General features: G+C 36.8%; 1 protein-coding gene across 2 annotated transcripts in view; it reads right to left on the reverse strand.

Moving 5' to 3' along the window:
* Positions 1-11,102, reverse strand: part of DLG2 (discs, large homolog 2 (Drosophila)) — a 671,422-nt gene that overhangs the window by 264,821 nt on the left and 395,499 nt on the right. For both annotated transcript variants that reach the window (XM_009323461.1, XM_009323460.1), the window contains one exon: positions 3,370-3,525. In XM_009323461.1, the coding sequence (XP_009321736.1) occupies positions 3,370-3,525 (156 nt within the window). The remainder of the gene's footprint in view (positions 1-3,369; positions 3,526-11,102) is intronic.

An 11,102-nucleotide genomic window follows, 5' to 3' on the forward strand; every position in this document is an offset into this window, starting at 1 on the left:
GAGCTGTGATTTCCTTTTGCCGACAATAATCTCCTAATTGTACGCATAATCGTCAATAACGACAGAGGCCAGAACATGAACACTCTGCATCCGTTCCCACATGGTGCTCTCAAAGGAAAACATACTACTCCAAAATTCTCTCTCTACTCCTGCCTTCAATGGGACAGAGTTTCAGCTGTTGCACATTGACATAGCACTGTTAATATCAATTCACATGAACCGATAATTCAATCAAAAAACAAATTACTTTTATCCTAAAATGGGAGTATATTGTTCTAGACCTCCAAATCTCCCAGGAGCTAAGATAGGCCACCATAAAAGCAAGGGTTATAAACTTGAATTTGTTATAGACAAATAAGGCTTTGGCCTATGAATTCTCTTTGCCTATGAAGTTAATGAGCCTTGACAAAACAATCATCTGAGGAGTAGCTGACAAATTATCTGGAGCAGCAATCTGAAAGGCCTTGGCTGGCTTACAAGCATTTCAATTGGGAGAACATGGCATCATGTTCCTCTTCCTCTGGAAGAGTTATTTGTCAAACCAAATTTCTTGCAGTTCAGCCACAGAATCTCAATCTTGCAGCACCGAGATACGACAATGAGTGCAGTTACCAAAACAAGCAAATAATCCCTGTCCCTTCCTCCCCAAACCTGAGATTGACAAATTCTGATGAAAAACTCTTTCTAGGAAGCCTGCAGGAAGACAGGGAGATATCTTTTTATATTTGACTGGAGACCATGGAAGTGTATAATGTGGAGGAACAGGGCTTTGAGGAATTCAGAGGAATAAAGGGAGACCTTTCAAAATACCTGGTCAATATTTGGAAGATTTTTTTGTAGTACAACTTCCAATAGAGATGGTGGTATCACCACTGTGGATTTAAAACAAGGTCTTTTTATGGATTAATTCTTCCAAATATTCAACACAATACAGCCCTGAGACACATCACCTTTGTGAAATTTAAGGCTGCGTACAATGAACACTTCTGCAAAAATAGCCACTTGGATTAGGGTTAAAATGAGATTAATATTTTTCTAAAATCTGTTCTCCCATTGTGAATACTGAGTCCATTTGGAAATCGGATCATGGTATATGTTGTAAAGCTGTCACTTTTGTCACCAAAGGCATTTGGTGAAATATTTCAAATGTCTTCCTCCATGGTCAAAGAGTCCTGTGGAAAAGATGACAGTATTTGAGAACATCAAGAACTGTCACATTTTCCATCTAAATGTTATTTCATAGTGGGAAAGAAGTATAAATTATAGCATTCAGTTGCCTCTACCACAGCATGTAGCAGAGCATAGTGCAGAGCATTTAACCATGAGTTGTGTCTTTTCTCTTTTTTTGTGTTCTTTTTGCAGTTTTTGTTGGACTGTTGAAATAAACAAACTGATTAAGTATACAGGGACTAGAGCCTAATTTTACATCAAAGTCGAATGAAGAGAAATGAAATCTTGTTCTTAAAGAGAATTGTTAACTGACACTCAGTAGAACAAACCCCAGCTTTTTATGTCCTTACGTCAGGTCATCAAAGACCCAATGACCAAGTAATCAATCACACAATAAAGCAAAAGGATGTAGAGAATTATACCTTCAGGTGGCAGAATGGCCTTATTCTATGAGCTCTCCCGGGCTTCACTGATTATTGGCATATGAGTATCTGGTCTGCAGGGAGTAACCTTAGCAGGTTCACCCTTTTCCCCCAACCTATCTCCATAGTCCTGACAGTTGTGTCTATAAAGATCAACCATTTAGCAATGAATTGCATCTTCCTATGGTTAGCAAGCCACAGTCTAATCCTCAGTGCTCCCAATACACAATTCCATGGCCCCCAAATCCCCTAGAGCCCGCTTGTTCAATTTTCTAGTTCAAGTTGGTCCCTTCCTTTCTAAAGGGACCATTTTAAAAGTAAGAGTCTTTTTATAATGCTCTCTTGTCTGGCTCCAAACACACAGAAGCACTGTGATACTTACAGATATATTACTCATATGCACACTGTACCTAAAGACCTGAAGTCACTTCATTACTTTTTGGGTAGTTATTTCCTTTTAGGTAATATTTGCAGAGAAATTAAAATATTGTGGATATATCTGTTAGTGCCTGGCACCCTGCTGGAGTTATTTATACCTTTATAAAACATTGCCCTTATCAATATTTTTCACCCAAACTTGCACTGGCCTGAACAGCTTGACTAATTACTTTGTCCAGTGATTAAGCATATTTTAACAAATTGTAGACGCTACACAGTTTTCATTCTAATAAACTGACAGCTTCTGCATGGTGTTACCACATCTGTTGCATTCTTCACTAGTATTTGTCTTATTGCTCATTTAATTTAGCTTTCTATTTCATAGCACTGCAATGCCTTTCACAGCTGTTTTTCTAATCCCTGGGGTTTCTTTCCTGTTATTGTATCTTACATTAATTTACCATTTTACTTCCCACTTAGACACTTCTGCTCTTCTCTGCCCACATTAGTCTTTTCTTTGAAAAGTGTCTTCTGTAAAAAATGTCTATGATCAAAGCTCCAAATACAATTATTTTTCTTCTAGTCTAGAATATAAAAGATGATAGTTTTTTTCCTGACAAAGGAAACACTCAACTTCTTGAAAACTTGTGCCTAACTCTTCCTCTATCTCCCAAGTCTTGTTTGCAAATAATTTACTACTATCCTAGTAGACTATAGGGGAATAGCTGGGTTATCCTAGCATACAGTTTGGGATAGTATGTTTTTCTTTATTAAATATTTCTCAGGAGGCACTCACTGACAATATTTTATAGAAATGTTTTCCATTACTTCAGTTATGGAAAAGTTCATCAGTTTAGGTTTTACTAACTGTCCTCTCAGAGCACAGCTAGCCTAGGGAATGCTAAATTTTACATGTCTTCTCAACCATGAGTTGGTGAGGGAGGTGATTATTTTTTGCTCAGTTTCTTCTGAACGGCTTAGGCAGCCACCCTATAAACTCAAAGATGCTCAGTGAACAAAGTATGCTCAACACAGAAACAAAGTGACTGAATCAAACCAAATTACTACGACTTTCAGTGAAGTCTTAGTCACTTTCCGTACTCACAGAGAAACAAATACTGAATTCAGTTGCAAAATGTGATGCATATTATGTAACCTATTTTAGAGCACCATCCCAATGGATCAAAACAGTGCCTGTGTTCATCACTGGATTTTGGATGACCAAAATTATATACCGAGGTAGCATATATCTTCCAGTGGTGCAGATGTGAAAGCATGGTTAAAAACAAGCACAAGCTGTAGAAAAAGAAGATCTATGGTGAAGATGCAAAATATGAGATAAATCCAGTGATGTTCATGCACTCTAAAGAAGGAGGTGAGGAAGAAGCGCATGCAGTACCTGGTGATCTCAGAGTCAGGGAGCAGGCCTACGTGGTAGTGGGGATAGGGAGCTGTAAGAAGGAAGCTTTTGTCACACTCGACAGGGGAATAGTGCCTAGGAGAAGGTGGTTTATCACACAGTTTGTTCACAGTGCTGTAAACAGGTTCAGGAGGCCTGGTGATACAGAGACAAGAGTAAAAGATCAGGTGCGTATTAGTGGCTGAGAATACAGAGAAAACACAGCAATCATTTTAAAAGCATGCATAGAAAATCTCTCAAGACTTTTTCAGTAGGGCTTTTCTGAGAAGTAAAGTGTGCTGTTAAAGGAAACATTAGAATTTGATAATACAGTATTACGGCATACAAGCAACTGCATATAAAGATATACACAATATAAGTGGGCCATAAAACCAGCTTATGGGAAGTGTGGCACTGAAAGGGAATATCTTATCTCTGAAGTTCAGTGATGAATTTTCCCACATACTCTGCTTGCTTTTTCTTTAATCTAACAACACTACTTCTGCACAGCTTTCTGTGATCTTAATTTTGAGCATTGCATAGAAGAAAATATGATGTTTATTACCTGAAAAGAGGTATTTTTTACCCATTAATTTAAGATAAAGATGAAGTACATATTACTTGTTAATACAACATACTCCTGCCCTGATGGGCTGGTGCTTTGCAAGTAGAGCTGTGGTCAAAGTGAGCCATATGCTGTAATAACACTGATGGTAACAAACTGTGTAAGCAATTCATCTCATTGGCAGGCAACTCATTTCATTCAAGAGTTCTTTGCTCTCTTTTCAGATTCAACCTTCAAAATCTGATTATGCAGACCATATCTCAAACAGTTAAGCTCGTTGACAAGGCTACTGCAATCGCACTTGCACTGCTGCTCCAAATTACAGAAGTAGTCTGTGAAGCTAGATACGAAGAATAAGATCCTAAAACTGACAGGTCACCTAGCATTTCTCTCCTGCTGCCTAGAGGTCAACCGCTTGGGAGAGGCAATACTTACCACAAACCTCCCAGGGAGCCACCTGGGGAGAGGGAGAAGGGGACGCAGCCTTTAGTACCAACCAGCCAGGGATCCACAGGAGGCAACCAGCAAACAATTTTCAAAAAAATGCACCATGTAGTACATCTCCCGTCATGCAACTTCTCCAACTGCTGTGTTGGCCCCAGCAGATACCTCTGGGCCTACTGACAGAGTGAAACTTGACTCATAATTTCCTCAAGTTTCTGTTCTAAGGAGTGCCAAGATGCAATTGCTGTCATATCCTCGCTTCTGCCAGAAGATCCAGGGTATGCCACTGTCTTTAATCACAGCAGTACAGTATTAGCTAGATGAAAATCTTATTTCAGAAGCCTGAAAATATCAAGAGGCCAAGAAGTTAATGAACTCTTTTTGTTCTCCTGGCTGCACTGTGCCTCGCATGGGTGTGGTTTTTGCTGTGACTTTCACAGGTACCAGAAGTTGTTATGGTCGTGGATGCATTGGCAGATACAGAGAACATATTTTCCTTTGTTGTTAGCTTCTGGTTTTGTCCTTTGGGGGAAAAGGAGTAGCTGCTTTACTTAAAAATTGGTCTCACTCAATGCTAATAACATTATTCATAGCAATCTGACATATGATTTGAGAACTCTCTGTACCTGACTTTCCCAGGGAAATCTTTACAGTTTAAAAAAAAGGCAATTTAAGATTACCAAATATCAAAATAGCAAAGCTGTCACTCATTTGGTTATGAAGCATTCTGTCAAGGATATAGTAAAATCCCTTTAACAATGTTTAAGATAGCAATTCTTTTTTATCAGCATATCCTGACCATGTTTCAGAGGGTTGGATTTAATAATTTATTTACTAAACCAATTGCTGCTTTCAATACAAAAAATCCAGAGAAAAAAACTTCTATTATTTTACTTTAGACTGATACCGCCTTTTATTCCCTCAGAAACCACTTTTGCTTTTAGGCAGTATATTAAAGAACAAGTACAAATATAAAATATAAATGATACCTACTATGAAAATTGAAGAAATATTGCCCCAGTGCAGGAAGATGAATAAAAACTGTAGATTTCTTCATGGCTTAAAACACTAACCAGTCCATAAAGAACTTGCTAGCTTCCTATATTCAAGTTACTTGTCTCCTCTGAGTGGTAGATGACATGAGAGTGTCGCTACCCCTTGGATATACTGTGAATGCTCAAACTACACTGAGTCATCAGTGAGTGACCATCCAACCTTGTGCTGAGACACAAATCATGCCACAGAGATGGATAGATATGAGGGATTGCTCTGTTAATTGACAGTTACAAACTGCTTCCAAAAGCAAAATGAAGGTAAACATTCAACATCTACCTAGATATTGAGACCAAATTAGTCCTCCAAATATAAACACTGAGCCCTAACAAAATGTCTTGCAAAGCCCAGCAAATTTTAAAACATTTAGTATTTTCACTCCTTTCAGTTTTTCTGGATGATAACAGAAAATTGGAACAAATCACCTTGATGTATAAAGTCCTCTACTCATTGGTATTATATAAGCGATACTGTCATACCCTCTGTAAGTGAGATGAAGAGAGAGGTCTTAAGGTTAAAAAAAGGAATTAATACTTCTTAACCTTTTAAAGCTTGGACTCTGCTTAGAATAGGATTCAGGGTATCAGCTAATTCCAGTTCTGAGTGCACTTGTAAGGCCTATGAACTGGTCTGAGATCATCATAGCCACCTATTTACCATCAGATGCCATTCTTCGAGGTCATTAAGATCATGGACTAAACTGGTTCTTTAGATACCTTCATACTACTCAGATGCATATGCTAATATTGCCAATTGCATAGCTGGGCCCTGGCTACACGTTTTATTGGCGCAGAAAAGCAAGAACTTGAAAAATAAGCAGTGCAGCTCAGATCAGTATAAACTTATCTTCTCTCTCAATTTGATTTAGTAAATACAAACCAAAAGGTGTAAAAATAATTGAAAGTTGGGATAAAAAATGGAAAGGAGGAGAACAATTAAAACATACTGTCCTGACCATACAAACTGTGCTTCATGTAGGCCAGTAATCCTTAAAAGTAATAGGAGACACTTACTGCAACTGCAACTGCAACAACTGTCTTCAGATATCCTCCTGACTCTTCACCTTCTCTGTCACAAACTAGTACTTAGCTACAATAATACCTACCTACTTTGGAAGACAACAATCCCAAATTAAAAAAAAAGATAATTATGAATACCACCCAGCTTTATTAAATGATTCTTCTAATGCAGCATTTTCTCTTGTCATTTATATTTCTCCTCACTAGAAGAAGAAGAAAGAACTTCTATCCAATGGGATCAGCCCACCTGCTAAATCCTGTCTCGCATATCTTCTTCTCCAGTGCTATGACAGAGACAGGTTGTCTTCTTTCAAAGCATGGGATAAGGAGAATGCTATTTAGAAATAGTTTCTAATGTGCCGCTCTGAAAAAATACAGTCAAGGTCACCTCAACTTTTCTTGCAAAATAATTAAGAGCCAGACTGAACAGAAACATTGAGGCCTTATTTTATGATGCATTAATTCTTCAAATGAATTTAAAAACATGTAGCAGGTCATTTAGCATGCTGTAACAAAAGTGTAAAAGCTAGATATATATTATTTAAGGACTGATTCACTGTAGTTTATTTGCAATTGCATCACTTTCAGATACAGCAGGTATAGCTTCAGAGATTTTAAATGAATTAAAAAACATGTAGCAGGTCATTTAACAAAAGTGTAAAAGCTAGATATATATTATTTAAGGACTGATTCACTGTAGTTTATTTGCAATTGCATCACTTTCAGATACAGCAGGTATAGCTTCAGAGATTTTGTCTTATTTAGAATAAATAATAAGCAATTTTTGTAATTTTTAACATGAGAAAGAACAAAGAACTACGTTATGGAATTTATTTTGTCCGTTATCTTAATTTTTTTTAATACTTATGCGAAAAATCTCCTTAAAATGCCAAATGTGTGAATATTACTCTCTACTTCTTGGATAATTGTAATATCTATTTTAATGAGTAATTATCTAATATGGGTCTACTCTGAAAAATAACTAACTGCTGCTGTAAATTCTTATTTAGCAGATCTGTTCCCTTTCTGTCTTTAAACTGTTTATTTAGTGACAAACGCACATTACAGTTCTCTGTCTTTATCAGTGAGCTAAAAACCAAGCTCTCTGATAAATGAGAGCAGCAACTGCTAGGCCTAGATGGACAACAATAATTAGGTTAGCATGAGAATCAGGCATACAATAGTAGAGGAAAGGCAACAGAAAATATAAGTAGTAGCATAGCTTGGCTTGAGCATGCCTCAGTAGATAATTCAATCACAAGAGAGAGAATCAAGTCACTCAACGCCATAAGGTAAGCTTTGAAATGGTAGTATGAACAGCAGATAGTCATAATCTACTTTTCTAGCCAAAAAAAATTTGAAAGCTGGAATTGTTAGTCAGTATAGACCTAGCTCCAATGAGGCACAATTTCCACAGAAAGGTATAACTAATTGGTGGAAAAGCTAACAGTAACAGTGGGAGGTAGAAGATTGATCTGACACTGGTTTTATTTATTCGTTTCATAACAGATTGTGTAAAGAAAGAGAATCTTCCTAGTTGTTTATAGTCCTTATTATTCCTTCTTTGGATCATCATTGTGTTATTGTTTCAGGCTGGCTTTATTGCACAACAGAAGTTATAAGAAAATGGCATTATTAAAACCGTTCTCTCCTCAGCATCATGTAGGGTCCTCAATTTAATTTTAACTTTTTTTATTGCAGAATCCTGTTTGGTAGGGTTCTGTTGCCAACATGTAGCACATCAAATGTTAACAGTTTAATTTTTTGGATTTTAAAACCTTTTATGATATGGAAAGAAACCAGCTAAGCTCTCACAGCATATTGAGTATGCAGGGCTATAGCCAGGAAATGCTAAATTCAATCTGATAGAAAATAAATCTCATAACGCTGCAAGTTTCCAACATTTTTTTTTTGAGTAGCAATTTTTAATTGTACCCAAGTTCAGTAAAGACAACTAATTCATTAGTATTGCTAATATAATGTTGCTGGGAAGTGTGCAAAGATCTGTCTTTAAAAGTATGTCACTATTAAAACAAAAATCAATGGCAATTTAATACAAAGGAACTCTTCCACTTCTAATAACCAGTGATTTTTATATATATGTCTTTTGACTTCTTTTAGTTTCTTGTTCATATAACCTTCTAGGAGAACCACATACCTTGTTGTTCAATAGGTTTATTTAGAATTGAAAGCTGATTTTATTTCATAGGTTGTGTCCTGGCAATTCAAATAAGACCCAGTCACTCACACGACACGTTTATTTCAACTAAATGAAAAACAGAGAAGGGGTGTCAAGAGCTGGAAGAAAATACTAGAACTACATTACCTTAGTTCTTTCTGGAAATCCTTCTATAATCAATGATTTCTCAGCTTTTCCATTATTAACTGCTATTTTCATGAGCCTTAAAGTTTTACGTAACTGCAAAACGAATGCTTAAGATCACGGCAATTTTTTTAGCACAGTAATGAAGAGTAAGGATTGCCTTGTTCCTCTTAACAATATTATTTAAACATTTTAATTGGGTTTTCAAATGAAATGGCCTACAAGATGGCATAAGTATAATTTAGAACTCTTAATATTCTACACCCATTTCTACACTCATGATTCTTAGCCATTAGGAATTAAGAAATGAAATGACTGCTTAATTTGAAAAAAAAATCAGTAATGATTTTCTGTTGCAGTAATGGAAAAGAAGGCTGTTTCACATAGGAATGGTGAGACTATCAGACCAAAGGCCCTAGTCCCTTGCAGTGACTTTTTAGGAAACAGGGCCAGTAAAAAATGGCCCTTCCCTGCTGAGCTGCTGAAAATCAGCCGGTTAGGGACCACGTAGGCCAGAAACTAAATCCAAGTAAATTGTGATTAGTGGGCCTATCCACCATGCATGTGAGCACTTAGCCTCATACGTATTGGAACATTTTTATATTCTTAGGCTTCACAACATCCTGTGGTGATGAGTCCCAGAAACTAATCATGTGACATACCCCAAACCCTCTACCTTTTTGCATTGTAAGCCTGTTACTTGGTTGCACACGGATAACATATGGTAACATTTCAAAAACTTCTGTTTTTCTGTATTTTAAACTTACTTGGCAATGTATTGTAAACTCTCTGTATCTGAGTTGTAAGAAAGCGCTAATAGTTGTTGCCTGTTGCCTTCTCTATGTCACAGGTACTTTTGCAGATCTCTGTTCTATCTTTCTCTGACATCTTTTTTCTATACTGGAATTACTGATTATTTAGCTCTGCCTGGAAACCACGCTACACCCCTGCTCATCTCTGTCACCCTCTTCGGGGCTTTTTCCAGTTGCCTCCATGTAGTATTCAAGGCTTGGATGCATCATAGATTCAACATTATGTTTTGCACTCTTTTCCTTTCCTATCAGATCCTATTTCCATTCTTAATTACCTTTTTGACTGCTCTTGAGTACTGAGCTGACAATGTCACAGAACTGACCACAATCACCCCAAGGTGTCTTTCTTAAGTGGCAATAGCTGCTTTAAAAGTCCTTGTCCATAATACATGTAGTATGTACTTAGGGTTATCGTTTTCCTCTGTACACTATTAAATGTTACTTACCATTTCTGTGTGTTATCACTACCAATCCTACTATCTCATTTCAAAAATCTCCATACAAGCACTAAAACAGATTCTGAAATTTGATTATTTTTTTTTTAAGTGTTAAGTAATAAGTAGCTTCCACTGACTGTATTAGAAATAGTCAAATCCTATTACTTGGGGATCTCTGACAGGCCTGATACTCAGGACATAACAGATTGTCTGGTGACTTGACAATAACTAAATTTTTACTTTAACATAAATTATTCTCCCAAGTTAAGACTTATTATTTTAAATAAGTTTGGGGTAGCAAAAGGAAATCTTATAATAGGCAAACAATTATTATGCATTTGTAAAGTTTAACAATTAGTTTGATAAAATTTGTGTATTAAATACATGAAATATAAAATAGTTGCTTTGTAATTTAGCAATTTCATGCTTCATTGAAGGGAACAAATAATAACATAGAACTAAGAGATACAACTGTGACTTTTTGTTCTAAAAAGCTGTTGACGGGTATTCTACAAGTAGACATTTTTAGATGATAGCATAACTAAATACTGTACCGCTCTATTTCACCAGGGGTCCAATTTAAGGTTATACAGACAAACTTAATTTTTTCTTTTCTTAACTGAACATTTAATGTGTAACTTGAATAGTGTGCTTTTAATATTTTTTTTTAAGTAATTCCTGAGATTGATCAAGAACTAAACCAAGAAAGAAATCCTATTATGGGACACCATATTGAATTCAACATAATCATCAGCAGGGTTGCCAACTTAACAGCTAGAGCATGAGAACTCTACCTCATGAGAGATGGGGAGTAACCAATAGCAGCAGCAGGCTGTCATCCTCCAGAGGGACAGGCTATGCAGATGAACTATCATGACAGACTGCCTGGTGGGATCACGCGCGCATCATGCCAACCCCAGAAACCTGGGTTCTTCTCCATTTTTCTGCAGAGGGATGGCCCTAGCCTGATCCTGCCAGCATCTTATCAGCAACTTTTCCTACCTGCTCTCTATCTCTGTTCCTTGCTCCAGTCTTCTTGCACAACTACCAATTATCCCAAACGTCATGTCTCACTGTCTG

This window comes from Pygoscelis adeliae, unplaced genomic scaffold, assembly GCF_000699105.1.
Source record: "Pygoscelis adeliae isolate BGI_AS28 unplaced genomic scaffold, ASM69910v1 Scaffold84, whole genome shotgun sequence".
Classification (NCBI taxonomy): Eukaryota; Metazoa; Chordata; class Aves; order Sphenisciformes; family Spheniscidae; genus Pygoscelis; species Pygoscelis adeliae.